At 32.7% G+C, this 22,138-nt stretch overlaps 3 protein-coding genes across 6 annotated transcripts; 2 read left to right on the top strand and 1 right to left on the bottom strand.

The window, feature by feature from the left end:
- The first annotated feature begins 676 nt into the window (after positions 1-676).
- On the top strand, positions 677-10,214 carry LOC130806316 (alpha N-terminal protein methyltransferase 1). Its single transcript, XM_057671336.1, has 8 exons — positions 677-1,041; positions 1,154-1,298; positions 3,873-3,931; positions 5,349-5,468; positions 6,073-6,174; positions 8,703-8,757; positions 9,485-9,582; positions 9,836-10,214. The coding sequence occupies exons 1-8, from the start codon at positions 907-909 to the stop codon at positions 9,965-9,967; spliced, it is 846 nt and encodes a 281-aa protein (XP_057527319.1). The 5' UTR covers positions 677-906; the 3' UTR covers positions 9,968-10,214.
- Positions 10,215-13,094: 2,880 nt separating this feature from the next.
- On the top strand, positions 13,095-17,662 carry LOC130805353 (uncharacterized). Of its 4 annotated transcripts, none has more exons than XM_057670117.1 (4): positions 13,095-13,203; positions 14,894-15,910; positions 15,999-16,598; positions 16,792-17,661. In XM_057670117.1, exons 2-4 carry the CDS (start codon positions 14,930-14,932, stop codon positions 16,816-16,818), a joined length of 1,608 nt encoding a protein of 535 aa, XP_057526100.1. In that variant the 5' UTR covers positions 13,095-13,203; positions 14,894-14,929; the 3' UTR covers positions 16,819-17,661. The 4 variants fall into 4 exon arrangements, with proteins under 4 accessions (XP_057526100.1, XP_057526103.1, XP_057526101.1 ...); XM_057670120.1 differs by having other exon boundaries at positions 13,143-13,500; positions 16,792-17,662; XM_057670118.1 differs by having other exon boundaries at positions 13,185-13,203; positions 14,917-15,910.
- A 126-nt stretch (positions 17,663-17,788) lies between these two features.
- LOC130805352 (protein CYPRO4-like) lies at positions 17,789-21,481 on the bottom strand. Its single transcript, XM_057670116.1, has 2 exons — positions 19,633-21,481; positions 17,789-18,262 (listed from the first exon to the last, which is right to left on the bottom strand). The coding sequence occupies exons 1-2, from the start codon at positions 21,289-21,291 to the stop codon at positions 17,981-17,983; spliced, it is 1,941 nt and encodes a 646-aa protein (XP_057526099.1). The 5' UTR covers positions 21,292-21,481; the 3' UTR covers positions 17,789-17,980.
- Positions 21,482-22,138: the final 657 nt, after the last annotated feature.

The following is a 22,138-nucleotide window of genomic DNA, read 5'->3' as shown; positions in this document are numbered from 1 at the left end:
CATAGTGATATACAAAAAGATAGTATACTCTTATTTTATTTATTAATACTATGAGTTTAATGAGTCAAAAATAACAATATTAGTGGAATAAATAAAAAGTTTACTAGATGGTAAATTAATATTTTTTTCAACTCAGGAAAATTGAATTGTATTTTTTGTTGGAAATCAAATACAACTACGATCAATTATCAGCTAGCATTGTTCTTATTTAAGCCTACCTTAGAAAAAACAATTTAAGGTAAAATATTAAATACTCACAAAAACTTGGGTGAGACCGTCTTACTTGTAAGACGCGTCTTATTAGATCGGGTCAATTATATATGTATTTTTTTAACAATTTCACCAATTAAAATGCCAATTTTAAGAACTAAAAGACCAATTTGAAGATTTAAAAGACCAATTTCAATGATTTGAAATTAACATTTTAAGTCATGGAATTTGATAACTTTAAGACTTTAAAGGTCAATTTCAATACTTAAAAAACCAAATTTACGACTTAAAAGACTAATTACAAGACTTAAAATCCTAATTTCAACCTTAATGTAGGATGACTCAAAAATTGATGTTAAAAACTTTAAAATTGACCTTTTAAGTCTTAAAATTAGATTTTTATGTCTTAAAATTATGTTTTAAAATCTTGAAATTAGGATGTGAAAATATTAAAAAAAAGACTATTCTGCAGAGCCAGTTGCACGGCTTCCCACAGGAAAATTTCTGTTAAATATTTGGCTTTTTATTCTTTAACTCAAAATTAGGGTTCAAACTTTTATTTAAATTAGAATTTTTTGAAATATAAACCTTTTCCATGAGACAACCAGTGGAACATCCATTGTAACAGACTTCCCTCTCTCAAGAGTGACGAGTTACGAGTGACGAGCCACGAGTCACCCCTTGCGAGTTGCGAAAATGGAGATATCTGGAATCGACACCGATGGTCGTGAATTCAAGAATACAGCGGAGATGTGGAGGGAGCAAGTCGGCGAAGATGGCGACTCTCACAAGAAAATTGATTGGTATCGCAATGGCGTCGGTTACTGGCAAGTCAGTACTGTATACTTTTACTTCAATAATTATTGAAAAATGAGACATTTTTTTCATCATAATTAGTTAATTGTCTAATAAATTATTATCGGTTGCTAATTTGTTGAACAAGGAAGTGGATGCTTCAGTGGATGGTGTTCTTGGTGGTTATGGGAGTGTGAATGAAGCAGATATTAAGGAAAGTGAAGATTTTCTTAAAAACCTATTTTCAGATCTCTTGTTTGATACTCCTACCAATCGTCATCTTGTTGCTCTAGGTATGTTTTCACTATTATGCTTGGACTTTATTGGTTTAACTAAATTATTGGAAATGAATGCAATTTAATTAATTGTAGTGCAAATGTGAGACCTGAAACGATGGAAAAGTTTAGGTTTTCATACTATTTTTATTACAACTGAACCGAATTGAAGTGAATTTGAAATTAAGTTTGGGAGAATAGTCTATTAGGTTAGTAAATATTGAGGTATTAGCTAGTTACATGATATTGTGTTGCTTTTGGGAGTTGATTTCATTTTTTATTACTTTAAACTTGCCGCTTCAACTTATGAATGTTACTTAACTAATTGTATTGCGGCTGAGACACAAAATGATGGCTGAAATTCAGCCTGTAGTTGTTAACTGAACGGAAGCAAAATTTTGAATTGATTTGGAAAGAATTGTATATTATTTTAGTGAATTCACAAGGTATTAGCTAGTAACATGAAATTGTGTTGATTCTGGCATTTGATTATCATTTCTAAAGTACCCTTCCAATTGGTTTAGATGGTAGCTAAGTGCTATGAATATATTATTGTGTTTACGCTTTGCAATCCTTACAAATTGCAATATATGAGTATGAAACTGATTATTCAGGTTGAGTACTTTTTTAATATGTTGCTTAGGCACATACTACGTGGAGAGTAAGATAAGATATTCTAGGTTTATATGGGAGATGTAGCAATATCTTGTTTATTTTCCTTTTAATTATATCGTCTGTCTTCTGTTTGGGTGAGAGAATATTTGAGTGAGAGAACTACAAGGCTCGTGTCAAATCATATCCAATAATGTGTTTCAACTACTTATTCAAGGAAGTACCTAGTTAGCCTTAAGGGCTTTGTCAACAAAGATCATATTGATTGTAAGAAAATCATTCAAAGGCAAATTCATTCTTGTCTTGTAGACATTTGCTTGTTATAGAAATTTTAGATTAAACGAGATTGCAAGTATGACATAATCAATCAAGCTAAAGAGATAGTTGCTTGAAGCTCCAAATAGTTAAACGTGAATCATGAATTGAGTATTTGAGTGTGAAGTTGTGTGGGAATATTTCTTTTATCACTGAGCTCTATTATTTCAAGTTGACAACTTTCAAATGTCTTGAGATCACTTTGCTTCTGGGAATTCCTTGTATGCCATGACTTATAGGCTAGAGGCAAGGGCATCAGGATTCTCGAACTCTTCTTTTCTTCTCGAGGACCGGTTTCACACACTTGAACACCGTATTTTGGCGTAAGATTAAGGAAAAAATCACAAATATGTCACGATTTACACTTAAATGAACGCCAATTATCCAATACTTGTACACATGATGCAAAATCTCCACTTTCACAGTCTATACGAATTATTTTGTCTTGGTCTATATTGCGATTGCGATAACTTCAAAACCTATATAATGCGTTCATGTTGCAAAGATGTGGCTAAAAGCCTTTAGTCATCATCCATACTCCCTAAACATATGCATCTTTTTGAGAAAATGTTAATTGGACATTACATATTACCCTAAGTTTACAAACTTACATCATGGGAACATTGTTCATTAATTAGCTATGTTGATACACACATCTTAGTTTTAGTCATATATCGTTCTCAACTACTTTTTTGCTTTTTTATTTTTCATAAATAATTTTCTCATCTTAGTAAAACTTAGTTAAATCTTTTAATCTCCAATCTTTTGGAATTAAGACTTTGGCGTTATTATTTTCACAAGCCTAATTTTGGATTCACTTTTGCTGAGGTGCATCTAATATGCTTATCTTTCCATTGGAGTTGCATTTTTAGAAGTCTCTTTTCTTTATTTGGTTGTTTTGAATAGGTTAGCGTGTCAAAAGAAATTGAGGAGACACTTTATATTTTATAATTAGTCTACATGGGGATGCTACTAGTGCGCTCAATAAAATTCTTCAATGGGAGACTCGTTATGCGGCCCCCACAAAGTCTCAATAGGAGCACCAACAACATTTTTTTGATCTCAGTGATAAGTTGTGCACATGAAGCAAAAACCTACTGAAGCTTTCCTATGCATCAAACAAGGATAATGCAACTTCCCTGCAAAGGAACAATTTTCTCATTTCTTCAAGTGTTGTAATCATGGAGTTGGAGGACTTTTGCAAGGAGTTAACAACAAGGTCAAGTCATTGTCTTGCCCCTCTTTGGGAAAATTGCGAGAATTAAACCTTTGATGTGTGTACAAGTGTTCACACACTTGAGGGAAGGGTGGATTAGGGTGGTAATGACAGTCTTATTTTTTATGTTCATTTCTTTTATTCATTGTCCGATCACGTTAGATGGTTGGGTGCAAAAACTTATGAGATTCATGTTGAAGGTTTGCTAGAGTAGAAGGTTTATGTGTTCCTCTTGTTTGATTCTACCTTGTTATTCTTTTAACTTTATGTTCCACATGGTAAATACCATATTGGATCCAAGTCCTAAAGTAACTAAGGTTATTCTACATGTGATCCTGTTCATGCATATGCTTCAAATGTAATCCATATTTTCTTGTGTTGATTGTTGTGATTTGCATCAATTGCAATTAGGAAAAACATGTTTCTCTAAGAGATTATCCTGTGTGCAGATTGTGGCTCAGGCATTGGTAGAGTGACCAAAAATCTTCTTATAAGATATTTTAATGAGGTAAAATATTCTTTTCCTTTCTGGTTTATGACTTTATTTCAAATTTAATATGCTCATCAAAAATCATAGTTTTTAATAGATGGAGAAAACTTGTATGATCGTCCTTATGAGAATCATCTTCAGTGGAATCTTCTCAAGTTGGAGAAAGGGAGAACAATTTCAAAGCCTTAATGGCTTATTTTCTATAATATGGGGTCAGCTAAGTAAACCAAAACAAATCAACATTTGAGATCGTCGCTAACGAAGAGTATACTTTATTTGTTCATATCTTTGATACTAATTTACAGCTATGAATATTAGTTCTAATGATCATCAATATATTTATGTCTTCCATTAATTACTATATATTATCATATGCTTCAATAATTCTCAATTCTTGTTATTCCTAATTTTGTTATCGATTTCATCTTTGACGTACCTCTTTTTTTTAAAGTTACTCAAAGTTCCAACCTTCACTTTTTTAAATATATGGGTACATGAACAAACCAACACAAATGATGTTTTCTCATTTTATCTTCCATATCTTTGATTCTCATATTTTTATATTCATTTCAAATTCTTTTCTTTAGGGCATTGAATTTAATATGCGCATCTTAGTTATCCTCCATCTTCATACAATGATCTCTTTGAAAACTCAAAATTTTAATTTATATTGTATTGTTGTTGGTGATGAAGTTTCCATAAATCTAAGAGGCACATCTTGGTATCATATTATTCAGATTGCTACTCTCCATTTGAGTGCGTTGTATCTAATGTTTAACGTCTTGATTAATATCTTGTTCTTGTGAAAATTTGAGCCTAGATACTTGAAAACTTATTTAAAAGGAGTACTTTCTTCATATTTACCTTTTCCACACCTCCACGACTCTGCCATCCCAAAACGACACTCCATAATCTCTAAAAGTTGTTTTCAATGAGTCTTGAATTTTTGAGTCAAGTGCTATATATAATGAGCTTTAGTATGCTATTTTAAGCGAAACATGTAATAACAATCCGTGAATTTGTCTGTATAGTTCTTTTGAAGTTTAAATATGGAATGCTTTTGGCCATTAGAATTTTATTCTTTTGATTTTGGTTCATTTAGTACTTTGAAAATGGTATCTTTAAATTTGTCAATAAATGAAAATATGACTTGTGATTTGCTCAACTCCTTAAAATTACATGGGTTTGGAAAATGATTGGCTTTTGGACCTCCTTTAAACACACGGGCTTAAGCTAGCAAAATATCCTTGTTTAAACTATTGTCCTAGTTTGCAAAATAATTTATTTGTTGTTTTAGTATCATCATTCTCTTGAACTATTTAACTAATTGCTCCAAATGTATTTTTTAGTAATTCACCATGCATATTTTGAATTAGTCTTTTGTAAATTTAGGTTACTTCCCCTTTGTATAAGTTACTTTATATTTGTTGTTTAGGTTGATCTTCTTGAGCCGGTGTCTCATTTCCTGGAGGCAGCACGACAGAGTTTAACCCAAGAAGGTGTTGTTGGTGCAGATGAGCACAAAGCAACAAATTTTTATTGTGTCCCCCTACAGGTAATTTATTTGATCTATTCTCTTTTCTGTGGAATCTGGACCGTCTTGTTGGTGTACTGTGTGAATAACATACTTCCTCATCTTAAATCTGTATTAGAAGTGTAGAACTAGTTTGTCAAGAACTGGGTTATTTACTTATTTACTCGATCTTTGATGCTTTTATGAACATTGAACACTTTTATGAACGAGATGGGCACTACTTGGGATGTTTTTATTCTTACAATTGAACATGCAAGGACTTCGGTCTTTCCATCAATCACAAAAATACTTTTGTTTTATCTTTCATTTTTTTTTAATTAAAAGGTATTGGGGGATTTCTTGGTATATCTGGTTATCTCTAATGGATTCTCTAACTATGCTTTGGCCTAAATGTCAACATTGCTAAATATGCTTTCCGTCCTCCAATACTGTGGCATACTGATGTTGGAAGTTGGAATTTCTTTTGTACTTTAGTTTGATATTATGTGTTTTGAACCAATTCTTCCAATTCTTCATTTTGATTAGCAGGAAGTTTACCCCAGTTTATTTCGAGCTGGAATTATTAAACTTAGAATTTTTAAAAATTTGGTTGTCTTGACAATAATATGAAATTTTTATGTTTCAGGAGTTCACACCGGATTCTGGAAGATATGATGTCATATGGATACAATGGTGTATTGGGCATCTTACGGACGACGACTTTGTATCTTTCTTTGAGAATGCGAAGGTGAGTTAATGTTTGTTATCCAACTTGATAGACTAAGATTTTAACACTTGGTGAAAGAGGGAGGAGAGTTTTTCTTGGTGTTAATAGTGTTTTTTCTTTTAGGTTTTAGAGTTATAAAATGTTTTTTCATTTGTGGTGTTGAACTCTTTTTAGCAAGATTTTTGATTTTTGTATCATGACTTACACCATAGTCATAGTACTAAAATGATTGTGATTGTTGGGTGCTTGACTTGCTTGTTACTTAAATGAGTGTAAATCAGTGTGCTTATGTGAAAGAGGTATTGGAAGTTTGAAGTCTTTGCTTAATATGGATTTAAATTTGCATATACATACTATGTTATGAGATTCGAACAACATTCAATTACTCTAATGCCATTAAATGGGTCCCTAGTCCCGCAATTAGGCAACTAGGCTCCCAGCTAGGTAGGGTTTGGGTGGGGGTTTTGGATGTACACAACAATACTCCTGTGATATCAAAGAGATTGTTTCCGGTTAACCCTCAATAGCAAACATCATCATCAAATTTACACAAATAAGAGGTGTACATATTTAGTGAACCATTTATTGTAATCCGTTGATCGTAATAATCCAAAACCAAATAACTATATCATATTTCAAGTTTAATCAAAATATTCATTTGAATGTATACAAGTGCTTAAAGTTTTAGTTTGTCTTAATTATAAATAGCTAATTCAAAATAATAGGCTCAAGTTTGAGAACGATAAGTGTTTCAATATTGTTTAGAAGACTTTTAAATGTGTTGTAGAATGTTCTAAGGGGTCATATAAATTATGCATTCAAATGGCTAAACAAATAGCTGGTTTTAGGTTTATGTAATGTCGAGTTTTAGAAAGTTTAACATTAATCTTGATATCTTTACATATAAGAATCAAGATGAATATATTTTAACTAACCAACAAATAAAATTGCTACAGTATTAGTACTTTTATTGATTGCAATATTGGAATTTTAAGTTAAATATGGAAATAAATCAAGCATTAAAATCATGTTATTCTTGGTTAAATCAGTATCAATATCATGCTTTCTGAACTCTAAGTATTAGTCCTACAACTATATTACTCACATTTTTAATGTATGACAGTCTTATCATTATAAATTATATAAGCTTGTTTTGAAATTGATTATATATAGAACCAAATGCATAAACGGAAATGTTTTCTTTTCTTTTGCTTCTCTTTAGGATTTCACTCATGACATGTCCCTTTCTAATGTATTGCAAACTGGGTTGCCTTTATTCTTTGGCTTGATTTAAGGACTTCAAGACTTAAAGTCGCCTTTTTATATGTTCTTTTAATGTTGCTTCTTATCAAAATATGTGAAGTAGCTAGTGCTGTCATATCATTTACTAGCAATCCTCCTTTAAGAGCTTTTAAAATGTTTAGAGGCAAAATACACTTGAGTCTTGATCTTTAATCTCTAAAGTTCAAGATATAAAGGATGCAAAATTGTCTTTTTATGAGACTAAATAAGATTTAGCTGTGATATCTTAAGAAAGGTTACCTACTGAAATATTGAATTTAGATCCCAAAACTTGATTAGGTTAAACAACATTTGTCAACATTTATTAAGTAAATATCATAAGCTAACATTTTCAATATATTTTGATCAAAGGATGTGAAAATCAAACTTAAGTATTTACTATAAAGTCACATTAACGATGCTTAGAGTTAGACAAATGAACTACTTAGACTAAAATTAACTTGGATGGCGAAGATTGAAAGGGTATGGAAGATGCATGACATATAGCATTAGATAAAAATAAATGGACAAGGCAAGCTGTTATAGACAATCTCCTACAATGATTTGCTTCGGTTTATGTAGCCAACCTATAATTAAGGCTTCAACTTGCTATTCTAGTAATGATAGTAACAAAATCCATTAAGATCAGACTATGGTTATTAATTTTACCCTACAAGATCTGAAATCGGCTTAGCTTACGAATGATAATTGCTAACCAATAACTCGCTACCCCAGGTCACTAAATGTAAGGTATCATAAGGCAACTGTTGCATTTTCTGAATTGTTGTGTTCTCTTGCAAGTAAAAGTAATTAAGAAAGGAAAATGTAAGAAAAAGATAGCTAAATGTAATTTGGTTTTGTTGTTTGGATTACACATCAGAACAATACTCGATTCAGCAAAAGCCTGTTTGTTATACTTTTTGGTTTTTAACTTGTCAAAACTACAAAACAAAAGTAAGGAACCAGAATATGCTAGTAATTATTATGTGGAGCAATGATTGGTTGAAGATCTCACTCACTACAAGCCTACAACCTCTTTATCTCCTTTGAAAAGGGTATGGTATGCCATCTTCCAGCCCTGCCCAAACCTTGATCATAGCTTCTATGGGCTAGATATACTTAGGTTGTTGAATTGCAACATGAGGTGGCACATTCTTCTTTTTTTTTTTTTCGCTAACTTATGATCTTGTGGAATTCTATGGGCTTATGATATTCCTATTTTAAAAGCTGATTTCACCTAATATTTCATTTTCTTAAAACAATTTTAGGCTGGTCTCAAACCAGGGGGATTTTTCATTCTTAAGGAGAACACTGCCAGACAAGGTAAGTAGCATCTTTCTAAATCAAAAGGGATTTTGATGTTTGAGTATTACAATTTAACTCGCACTTTATCTCTTTTTAACTTTCTTATTTTATCTTTTATTTCCTTCTTTTGGTATTGGTTTCTTCTTTTTGGATTCTGGTTTTCTTTTTTTTTTTTCTATGGTTCACTCTTTTGCTTATTTCTTGTTTTTTTTTTTTTTAAATAAAAACCTAGGAAATTCAATATGTAGTTTCTAGTCACTCTAGAATGCCAAAAGAAATGCCCAAGTAATTAGTATGTTCTTATGTTTAGCATTTTAAATTTATGTTGACTAAAACAAGTGTTTTGTATCAAAAGGAAAGTACAAAATTCATCAACCAATGACTCAAAATTTATAAATTATAGGCTATTGCAAAGTATCTCCATAAAGTATCCTAAATTCCTGATCTTAGAGCTTATTATTATTCTAAAGTCGTTGCTTTTAGGTTTTATGTTTTCCCATTTTATTTCATTTAGTGTGATACTTATTTCCACGATGTTGATTTTTTCTAGTAAATTTTTGAATTTTACATGAAGTTTTATCTTATATAGATTCTGATCTTCATGCTTGTAGAAATGAATGTTAAAGAGGGAGTTTGGTGTTTATCAAGGATGCCAACTGTTGCAGATCTAGACTATGGATTGTTATATTACTATTTCGTGTGTATTGTGCTTTTGTATATGAATATATTTTTTGTGCACCTGCAGGATTCGTGTTAGACAAGGAAGATCACAGCATAACAAGGTCTGATTTATATTACAAGGAGCTTTTTCGAAGATGTGGGCTGCATCTCTATAAAACTAAGGTATCAATTTCATAATCTCATGCTTGACAATGGATGAAAGAGTAGATACAACATCAGCTATGTTGCACAAAACAGATTAACATGTAGGAAATGTTAATTTCAAATTAAAATTGTGCCCTTTTTACTTTATGATTAATTTAATTAACGTTCGAATGATGATTGTCAATGTAACCGACTCATTGTTAAGTTAATAAATCTATACCCATCGTTTATTGTAAATTTCGTGTCATTCTGACTTGAACTTGTACTTCAGAATCAGAAAGAATTTCCTCAAGAACTGTTCCCAGTAAAGATGTATGCATTGACTACAGAAGTGCCTAAGAGAAGGCATTCAACAAGATCTAATTCTAAACTGCGTGCTAATAGACCGGGACTCATCAAGTGAAAGACGTTCCATAACATGGCATTTGTAAAAATCTTACGGAGCTGCAGCTCCGGGCATATGGATCTTTGCTCACTTGTTTCATACTTAACTTGTTAGCCGTTGTGCCCGGCAGTGGTATGTTGTATAATTTCTATTATTTGGCTTTGGATTTTGGAGGATATGTTTTCTCAGGGCATTACTTGATTTATGTGTGTTGAATTCATTTGCAACCCTTGATTGTTGCTATTTCGTGTTCAGTAGCTTGTAACCTCCTTTTGTCTTACTCCTATTTGAGTGCATAATTCAATCGAGTTTTTGTATTAACACTGTGTTTGGATATGAGGAAATTGGAAGAAAAGAAGGGTAGAAAAATGGAGAAAAGGGTAGGAAAATGGAAGAATTGCAATTTTCTCATTTTTTGGATATCAATCGGGGAAGGGAGGGAAATAGAGGGAAGAGAATTTGAAGGAATAACTACATATTCTTAACAAAATAAATTCTTTTAACATCAGAAAAATTTAGAAGAAATTTACCAATCTCCTCTCCCTCATTTTCCTTAAAAATGTTTTTGGTAAATGATCATCTAAGTAAGCATGTTATGCCATGTTTGGTTGTTACTTGTAATAATGATGGAGATTAGTTCTCACACTTGCCATGTTTTTATTGCAACTATATACGAGCAAATATGTTTCTAACCTAATGTCCTAATCATATAATCAAATTGCATATTTTCACCTTCTTTTTTCTTTGAAATAATACCATGTTAGTAAATGCCCACAATTAATCTCTTCATTTCACCCTTAAAATCTTTCGACAATCAAGTACGATTATAGTTGTTGTAAGTACTACTTTTCTCCAATAAAATTTTGTGTTTGTTTCTCATTTAATTCTTTTCTTTTTTTTCCTCAGTCTGTTCTGTAACAAAAACCTTTCTTGTCTATTTTACCTTTAAATTTATTTCATCTATCTACCTTTTACCTCTTTCTACACTATTTTAAAACATCAAAAAGAATATATTCCACCCCTATTATTTTTACATCTGAAATCTATTTTTTTTTTTAAAAAAAAAACATTTAGAAATTACTTCTCTACCAACCTAAAGTCAAAAAGAATGAATGCATATATAGCAAATTGATTACCATTCTAGAAGTTTCAACTAATGAATGGGATAAAGACAACACCACTTTGCATTAAACTTCATCATTCGTTATCCAAAACCAGTGAAAGCAATGACGAAAAGTTTTTTAAAAGTGCTCCTATACAAATGGGACAGATGGTTCTTGATAGTGTAAGGTACCCCATTTAATAAAAACTATATGATTTTTATTTTCCAAAAAAGATGTATACAAATTAAAATTCTTTTGTACATTTTTACTTCGTATCTACTTACTATATCAAATATTTTTTTTTTGTAAGAATATCAAATAATATCATCCCGCTGGAATTGCTATAAATGATTGTTGCTATTTACCAAGGATATGATAAGGGGAGATTTTAACATGGTTAAAAAAAAAAGTTTTTATCTAATGAGGAAAATAAAGAGGGTGAGATTACATTAGAGAGGAAAATTATCTTATGCTCGGTGAAAAACAGATGAAAATAATATGTAAAAAAAATTTATAAGCAAAAAAAGTACTTTGTGTTTTTAATGATTTACTCACCTACTATAACGAGTAGTTTTAAAGGTTGTTTTCAAATCTTACAATTTATACAATATTAAGTTAGACCAAATTAATCTTAACTTTTCTAAGTTAACATATTTTACAACTTAAGGTCTCAATATATTTTTCAATAACATTATATAATATTTTTTAAATACTTGTATTTTCACATGTTTCCACTAATTTTATTTTAACATTATCATGTATGCACACTTTTCACGATAACTTTATTATTCAATATTCTTCTTTGCTTATTTCTCTAGATATTTCCTGCAAAGATGCAATACCATCAGACCATCACTTACATAATATATTAATACTCTCTTTTTCTAATGGTAGAAAATTCTCCAACTTTATCCCAATAAAAAGAACTTGGGTTAACCAGATGATTAAGGATTTTTCCTTTTATTTTTATGAAAAGAGTTTAATTTTCATACTTACAAAACGATTAATTTCCTTTCTCCATCCTTATTGTATATGTCCATTATTTTGATGGAGCTAAAAATTTATATTTTTTTGGTTTCAGATTATAATGGAAGAAAAAGATAAAACTTCTAATTAAATTATATACACTTCTTATTTATATAAAATTGCATGCTTACTAATATTCAATTAAAAACAACCTCTTTCTTTGTTTTTGATTAGCAACAGTAATGTTTCGTATATTCGACCCGCTCAAATCCCAATTTAAGGTTGTACTTTAGGTTGGAATTGTTTAGTCAAAATAAATAAATGATAAATGAACAACTGATATCCTTTACATCTACATGCAAACAAATTTAAGCATCCTGCTACGGTGCTACCAATAAAATACACAGTTGACAGTAGCAGTTACTACAATAATTAATAGGACTTTGTTATACATAGCCCTTAGGGCTATGTATAAAAATTAGCAAATTCCTATAATAAATGTACATGGACTAATTTCAATGGAATCTTTGACAAGTTTATTAATAGATCAACAAATTACTCATTAAATTAGCCTTGTAAAATAATTAATCTTTGACAAGTTCACCACAAAATTAAAGTAATAAATTGCTCTTATATTGAAAAAAAAAATTACTCATGATTTATATGGGGAATATAAAAGAACCTTATTAGCATTAATGGTTATATGAGGAATATAAAAGAATCTATAACTATTACTAAAATAAAACACCGGTAGTATCATCACTTATCAAAATTGCTTATGTGTTATGCTCTTAATAAAAAAATTTCCTCTAAAGCTTAATGATGATGTCATTGTTATAATGACTATTAATATTTTTGACTTTACTACTTTCTAAATATAAATATAATATTATTTATATTGATTGATTTTTTACGTTTTAGGTCACATTATTTAACGTAAAAGAAAGTCATAAAAATATATTTTATTTTGTTTTTTAAAAGATTTTTATAAAATCTTTATAATGTTTCTTATTAAATGAGTATAAAATATTTTAAAATAGTTAAAACATAAAAAACTTAAACTTTTTATTCAATATCTCAGAAATTTTAATAAAATGTTGCATCGGAGGGGCATTATCTGATAATAAAATAAAGATGGAAACTTTCATTGGTAATGCATAAGCTCTGATATTTGCTATGTGCAAGGTAACACAAACTTACAACTTGCTTTATTCCCTTTCTCCTTTCCTTTCCTCATTTCTCTTCTTCCTTTATTCTTTCTTCCTTTTTTAGTTTCAAGGAAAGATTTTTCTTAAAGTTCTTCTTTTTCTTGCAATTATTTCATCATACAGATCATCATATAACTTTGCTAATCAGTAATTACACCTTTTTTTCTCTAAAAGACTATTTCTTTCTCTATATTTCTCCTCTTTTTTTTTGTGGGTTATTGGTTATTTTTGGATTGAGATTGGCTTTCTATTGATTACTATATTGGGTTTTCTGGTAAGATTAATCTTTTATTTCTTTCTTTCTTTGAATTGCATCATGGGTTTTTCTTGTGGAAGTTTGATGGTTATTATTACATTTATTAGTACCTTAATTTTATTTCTCATCAGTAATTCCTTATTTCTCATCTATATTTTGAATTGACTGCTTTTTTTGAATATTTCCTTTATTGGATTTTCATGGAGAATGGTATTTAAGACCTATGATTTAAGTGGCAATTGTTAAGAGTTTGATGGTTATTATTACATTTATTAGTACCCTGTGATTTTATTCTGTTCTATATGATTGTGATTTATCAGCAAAATGTGTGTCTAGCTCTCTATTAAAGTGCTTTAATTTCTACTTCTCTTCTATCTTTTTGAGTTTGGTACTAAAAAGTAACATTTCCGAGCAAAATCAGGGATAGAGGAATAGCTAATACTAGTACTTGAGCTTTCCAAGGTAATAGTAGTTGAGTTTTTGATTGGAAGACTCAACAACGTATCATTAAACTAATATGAGGTGGCTTTGTTATGAAATACTTGTTACATCAGACATATTGATACTATTTATGTTTCAAGTTTATTTTATATATTATTATATATTATAAGAACTAAGAAGAAATATAGTCAACTGAGATTTTCTTTAAATTGTCTAATCGCATACTTTCATTATATTAAATTTTTGTAATTTTTAGTTTAGAATAGTTTAAGATATAGATGATTGAAATTACGTTTTGGATTGCTTTACAAGTTTATATGTAGCAAGTATAAATGAACGGAGATTTTTGAAATTACGTTTTGGATTGTAATTAGGTTGTTGCTGCCTAAAAAAAGTTTGGAGAGTTTGATGCATGACAAAAGGTTATTTTCAATTGACCCTTGATTGCTATCAGAGTCGGCAGTTGAGTTTTGACTTATGATGTTGAGACTTCCTGTAATTTTGACATTGTCCCTTGTCCCTTCCATTATTTACAAATGATCTAGTAGTCTATATCTGATTGGAAAACTGAAGTCAAATATAGTTAATTTTGTAGTAAAGTCTGAAGTTGGTATATCTATTCTTATGTTCATCACTTGTATTGAATCACTTTATACTTTTTCCAATACACATCACACATTAGTATATCGACATCCAAAGTGAAAATTAGCTCAAACCCAAGGTGCTCTTTTGCTTGAAAATGTCTGATTATGTCATAACTTCATTTTATCTTATCTAGCAAAACATAATTCGCTATTTAGTTCGCCTTTTAGATTCGCGATTCGCTCAAAATGGTTCAAATAGCCTAAAATCGACCGTAATTCGCTTTGTTTTTATTCGCGATTTAGCGAATCATGTGACACTGACTTATCATATCAACGTAATTGTCTTGTTTCTCGTCTAATCTTGTTCGACCAACGAGCTTGAATAGGCTCGTTGGTTTCCTGTCGACAGATAGCTTTGATTCATGACTCTCAAGAGTATGATGGCGGATAAACAACTAAACTTTAATCAACCTCTGCTCTCTGTGAGGCGTGGCGCATCAATTCCTGCTCTAAAGGGAAATGAAAGGAAGAACAATAACTCCTATCCAAGCTTGCCCTCTCTTCCTTTTTACAAATCAGAACTTAAATCAGGCCCCATTAGAAATCCTGGTGTTGTTCCTTTTAAGTGGGAACAAATGCCCGGAAGGCCTAAGGGAGAAAACAATGCACGAAACGATGCTCTTGAGTGCCTGACTCCTGTTCCGAAACTGCCACCAGGGAGGAATACAAACCATATGCAAAAACAAACTGATGATGTGCTGCAAGAATATCCTACGTCTAGTTCTAGAAACCGAGCAGACGATAACGTTTCCCGTTCTTTGGAAACTTCTTCGTTTGATACAGTTGAAGAATCCGGGGATGAGAAAGAAAATAAAGATGCTTGTAATTCAGACGATGAAAATGTGGCCTATGTAAATGCTCGGGAAAAGGTTTCTAGAACCGAGTCATTCTTTAACTGCAGTGTTAGTGGTGTAAGCGGATTGGATGGTTCAGGGTCATTCGAGGCCTTTTCTGATCCTCAGTCACGAGATTTTATGATGGCTAGGTTTCTTCCTGCAGCAAAAGCCGTGGCTTCAGAAACACCGCATTTTGTTTCTAGAAGACACCCCGTGGCTAGAGAGCAGGAACAACCGGGGATCAAGACAGTGACACTGAAGGAGTCCCCTCGATACGAGTCTGTTCCTGATCCCCTGCGTTGCACCAATGGAGAAGAAAACGACGATGATAAGGAGGAACCCGATAGAGCAGAAGATTTATCTGTCAAACTTTGTGGGCTTATGCCTAGATTTTGTATGATGAATCCCATACCGGGTATGAGAGATCACGTCGAAGTGATTTCCTCTGCTCGAAGTGCTCGCACAAGACCTGCGTATGCAGCACCCGGTAGGGATCATAAGCGGAACGTAAGTATCGTATCATTCTATCATTTATATTCTTGTCTGTTGTACTACCCCGAGCCCTTTAAGTGGAAGTGATTTATATTTAATGCAGGATGCAGGGATTGCTTGTCGAGGTGAACTGAAAAGAACTGCGAAAAAGTATACTCCTACGAATGAATCAACGATGACTAGCAAGGAACCTCGAGATTTCAGTCGATGTAAGCCAAACTTGCCTAAAAATGACAACATAATGACGAACTCAGCCTCACACGACGATGCTGAAGAAATGAGAATTTCAGTAAACCGGCTTGTAGATGAAAAAACCTTGTATGTAGATTCTGAAAGTATGGTCGAATCTCAACACTCAAATTCAAGCTTACTGGAATTCAAAGGAAGAAACCCTTCTATGGATTCACTGCAAGATATAAAGTCTTTCCGGGCTGTCAGTAATGGCATCAAAAACTTGCAGAAAGGCAATAAAGACGTCACTTTAATCGTTGATGCTCAACAGCCACCCAAGGCTAGTTCTCCACTTGGTCTGAACTCCCTACTACCTAAGTCTCCGTCTGAGTCCTGGCTCTCTCGAACATTGCCTTCGATGCTCTCAAGGAATCCATCTTCCAAATCATATTTGGTGAACCATGCTTTCAGGCATTCACCTGTGAATCCTAAATCATCTGGTGCACAAAACATGCTTTTCCTGTCTGCAGGGGTATACTTTTTTCCATATAGGATAGTCTGTTGATGTTTGTTAGAGTATATAACATATTCTGGGGCTTTAAATATCAGATTAAGCTTTTGGTTGAGTTGGTTACGTGACAAAAAAATCACGGGTTCGAATCGATATGTTATATACTCTAACAATGTTGATTTGAACTGCATTGACACATTTCTTATTGTTTTAGGAACTTGCACCTATATCGGAAAATTAGACGCGATCACAAGACTGGCAAGCCAAATTTATAGGCATTGAGTTTGTGCTACTTGCAATACCAGAAACTGCATAGCTTCACCTGTCTAAACAGTTATAAGACTATTGTTTTCAATGGGGAAAAAATTACTGATAGGTATATTTAAAAAAAAATAGTGCGAAAATGTGGTGACAGTCTCGACCATGGTAACGAGATGTGATGGGGTAACGGGAGTACATGTAATGTTAAATATCAGTCGAAAGCATGGAACATTTCTTGAAACAACCCAAAACAAATGTAACACGGTGATGAGTAACGCGGCTTTTCTTGGAACATTTCTCGAAAGCATGGAACATGGTAACGCGGCTTTTTACATTACAATGTGGGAAATATTAGATCTTTCTTTTTGAAAATCTTTACAACGTTACACAGCCAATATCATATTATGCGGGCTTTAATTTTGCACTATGTTTGCAAATTTCAATTCTTTTGTGTAAAGCATATAAAGCTATTATTTTCCTTCTCGGCCATTTTTTTGTTAAATGTAAAACAAATGTATGTTCCACCAGCCTTGTATGTTTACTTTTCAAACCTGAAATGACTTTTGAGTGGTGATGAGTAAGCCGTAGCAAATTTAAACAAACAAATGGAGTATTTACTTTCCTATTTGGGACATTCACAACACCACCATTTTCATTTATGGATAATATTGATAAATCTCAATCCTCGGAAATAATTTTTTTTATTGAAATTTTTAATTTTTTTTTCTAGATTCACCCTATGGGTTAATTACATGATTCTTTAATCCATCGTAATTGATCATTCACAACACTTAATACCAATTTACTTACGGATAACCTTAATAGATCTCAATTCTCGATATTAAATTATTTTTGTTGAAAATATTTTGCATTTCGTATTCCAAAATGTTGTCTTATACATCATAAACCAAATCAAATCAAACATTTTCACATAAAGCAAGACAAAAATAGAAAGCAACAAAATTCTATTGAATCACTAAAAATTTGGACAATTTCCATTGCATAGCAATATTAAAGCCCTAGTTTGCACACATACTTGAATCACTAAAAGAAACATAAAATGAGTATTTACTGATGTAGTAGGAATACCCTTCAGAATTAAAAAAAATGGCATACTAGATTGAGATAACAGTGTAATATTGTTACTGCTGGGTTGATATGCTGAATGAAGTCACTTTCATGGGTGTAGCCACCACAAGAGGAGCTTCAGGGGTGTCGCTAACTGCAAACTTCTCATGCATGAAGCGGCTGTCTACTATAGACTCGTCTTTCAACACAATCTTGTAGCAGTAACAGCTCTTCATACCCTGTTGGTTTTGGTAGCACTCGTGGCCACTGTTCTTCACTTGCTCGAAGTTCCATATAACGCTAAATTTTCCGGCTGTTACAACTATGTGACGCTCTTGTTTCCCTTCCTCCGTTACCTGGAAACACAGGAACCTCACATGTTAAAGAATGCATAACAGCAGAGAAAAGGATACCTGATACTATTACTGAATGAGATGGTAGAAAATTAGTAATGGATAAGGACGACCATTAGAATTGATATATTAGTTCATGTATTCGACCACAATCCTTTGGGATCAAAGCTCTAACATTGTTATTGTTGTTGTTTATCCTGGTCATGTGCCGGTTGCTCTGTCGAGAACCTGACGGTCACTAAAATCCCCTTAACGCATATCCTTGATTAGAGATTGTGAAATACCTTATCAATGCTACCAGCCCACAACCCATCACCATCCCCTTATGTGCTTGAGGTCATAGCAGACTAGATTCTCCCATTTATGGATCGAATAAGAATTTTCATATTTTGACAAGAAACAGAAATCAAGCCATATTTTTATCCTCACAAATAACAAATAACACGAAGCAACTTTAAAAAGGGCCCATATTAGACAGTAGGTTTTGCTTGAAAACTTCACAAGTTCTCAAGCATAGTCATTCACCGAACAGTCCATATCAAGTACGACCCCGAAATACCACAACATGAATAGGGGGCAAGATTGTCCTCATTTCAATGCTCAATCTCAGCATAGGCATGTGTGCTGTATAAGATGCAGATTTTCAAAATAGGATAACGCGAATTTAACTCCATAAGCTATTTCTGCACCAACCTCAATTTTCCTAATTAATGCTAGAAAACTAACTAACCCCAGGTCATAATCTCAAACACAGGGCCATAAAAGGGAGAAAAATCCAATCAAAATCCGCAAAAGCTCTGAAGAATGTGTAATGATTCAATAATAACCCAGCCAAAACTTGAGGAATATCTCTTTTAAAATCTGAAAGCTCTGGAATGCAATCAGGTTACATCTACCTAAAATCTGCCACATAAAACGTTGAAACCCAGGAAGAACTAGAAAGGAAAACCCAAAATTTCCTAAAATAAGCTATCTAAAGACAAAACCACATGCTAAAGTACTAGTAAACACAAAAATTCAATGCTAGCCCGAAAAAAGGTAAAAAGAAAATCACAACAGAAGCCGTGTAATCAACATGACAACATTTAACACTACAACAATAACAACACTCCATTATCAAACGCCAAAGTGGCTCCCATCTAGGTGGGTGGGATTTGTGTTTGGATAGATGCAAATTTACACTTGTTAGAGATAACAAAAGTATTTTTGTTTCCGATTGACCCTTAGTAACAAACATCAATTGCAACTTCACACGAATAATAAGTGCACATAATTTAACAAACAAAACATGAAACAATAATCAGAACATAGAAGCTGATAGTAATGCAGCAAACACAAAAGGAGAAGGATAAAAGTAAAATGAGTTCTCTTACCCATGAAAACTGACCACCATGGAACTTGTTGTTTGACCCTGCCCGATGAGCATCCACAGGAGTTAACTTAAGCAATCTAGGAGCTGATACTCTATTACCCATTCGACCACCAAATCCTGTCTTTGTCCTTCCATCTTTATCAGTAAACAGCGTACAAATAAGAATCAAATATGTATCTGTAGTACCCAACACCCATTTTCCATCGTAAGTAACATCCACATGAGTAATTGGCGAACCAAGGCCAGGGAATGCAGTCTTTGCTTGTCTCATAGATGTCTTAGAATACAGCCTAATCTTTCCATCAAGTGAACCAACAACAATTGAACCATCCCCAGTGGAAGCAAAACACTGAAAGTTTGTTCCTCTTGAAAATTGATGACCTTGATTCCAATGCAATACAGGGGAGTTAGAAGTGGCAAGACTCTGCACCATACCGCAGCGTTCTCGCATATCCCATTGGCACAGTCTATTATCATCTAAACCCAAGAATGTTGATCCTGAAGGATCCAATTGTGCTCCTTTGTTGTCATTAGTTATGTCTCTCATTGAGATATCCGCCCCATCTTTGGCAAACTTCCATTCAGTAACGATTTTCCCTGTTTCGATATCCAATTGATGAAGCCCAGGAGCATGTGGTTTATTCTCCAGTACTGGACTCATTAACATCATATTAGTTTCTCCCCTCATTAAAATTGCCTTTTTTGGGGTTGAATAGCTTGAAGAATTTGTGTTCTTTGACCCACTTCGATCAAACTTAACACACACCCCTTTTCCATGAATTCCATGCCTGAAATTCTTAACAACTTGAATACCATCATTCCCAACAAGAAAACTGTTATCAAGAGCACCTAATGCCAAACTCTGAATCCCAGAATTGGCAACTTCTTCGATTTCTTCGAGGAGGTCTCGGTGCAACAGAGACGGAGTAGACGCAGAACTAGGAGTCTTACTTCCACTTCCAAACTGTTCATCATCAACTGCATCCCACATTGTATCATCAGCATCTTCAGGATTAAGCCACCCAAGAAAATCTTTCCCATAAACTTTAAGCTTATTCTTCTCAGTAGCTTTTAACCCATGAACATTCTCAAATAAACAATCCTGGAATTCAGCCAGAAACAAACTATAATAATTATTCTTCTCAAAAAATTTCAACGCCCAAACACCATTACACACAAAATCAACCCGTAATTGATCAGGAAACATCTTCAATTGTAAATCCGTGGAAACCCTAACCCTAATTTTAGACCCAACCCTCAACTCCCAATACCCATTTTTCTCCTCCTCCTCCTCCTCCTCATCCTCATCATCATTAGATTTCACAAACAAGTAAGAAGTACAACCATCAGCAGTTTTCCATTTAGAATCAGAAGTATCACCACCTACATGCCGATAAAGTTTAACTGCATTTTTTCGACCTAACCCAGAAGAAAGAGTTTGAATTGGGGTAGAAGAAACAGGGTATTTGAGCTTAAGAGCCTTTAACCTAGCTTCAACATCATCTAAAGAAGACGATGAAGGAGTTGTAGGTTGACGGCTATGGTCATCTTCAACTTGTTCTTCAGAAGTATCATAATCTTCTTCTTGATCGGAATCTCGTTCGTCGTAATCATCAGAATCAGAAAGCTCTAAACCTTCACGACTGTTGGCTGCCCCCATTGATGAAGAATATCTTAATCTGTGAGAGAATCTGAGATTGAGATTGTGATTTGAAATTTAAATTTGGGAAAGTGAAATGAAAATATAACCGTTGAACGATAGTTACTCAAATAAATGGATTTTAGAGAGAGAGAGAGAGAGAGGGAGGGGGAGGAATTTGAAATAAAATGAGCAAAAAAATTTGGAATGGATTCATATATATATATATATACATATATATATTTAACTAAACATAGGCCCAATGGCGGTTGTGAATTCGGCTTATTTTTAACGCTAATAGACTTGGTTAAGAAAAGCAAAAGACGAGAATTGGGTCTTATTTAATTAGAATATGTGTTACTTTCTCAGGTAAACGTCCAAAATTCGATTCACATTACTTTGTGAGACGATTTCAATTGAGTCAGTCTAAACTATTAAAAAATTACTTTTGTACAAGTGGACGTTCAATTTTTCATTTTTTTCAATATTTTTTGTTAATAGAACTTGTATATGGACTCGTTCATGGGTGAAACGGTCTCATACAAGACTGATTGAAAAAAGAAAAGAAAAAGACAAAATCCAAATAGTTCGTTTTGTATAAGACCGTCTCATTATGAGACGAATCCATATAATTAATTTATTTCTTTAATTAATCATTTTAAAAATTGTGAGTGATACTTAAGCACACTAAATATCTGCAAGTCTTGTATGAGACTGTCTCACCATGAGACGAGTCCATACAAACAACCAAATTAATGTTTTTTAAAAAAAACAATTGATTAAGTAAGTTAAAAATAGTTTCTTTGTTTAATTTTTTTAAAAGTAAATATTAAGTCAACCCATATTTAACCGTTTCATGATGAGATGG

Source organism: Amaranthus tricolor, chromosome 2 (genome assembly GCF_026212465.1).
Source record: "Amaranthus tricolor cultivar Red isolate AtriRed21 chromosome 2, ASM2621246v1, whole genome shotgun sequence".
NCBI classification, from domain to species: domain Eukaryota; kingdom Viridiplantae; phylum Streptophyta; class Magnoliopsida; order Caryophyllales; family Amaranthaceae; genus Amaranthus; species Amaranthus tricolor.
This window is presented reverse-complemented; position numbering and strand designations above follow the sequence as displayed.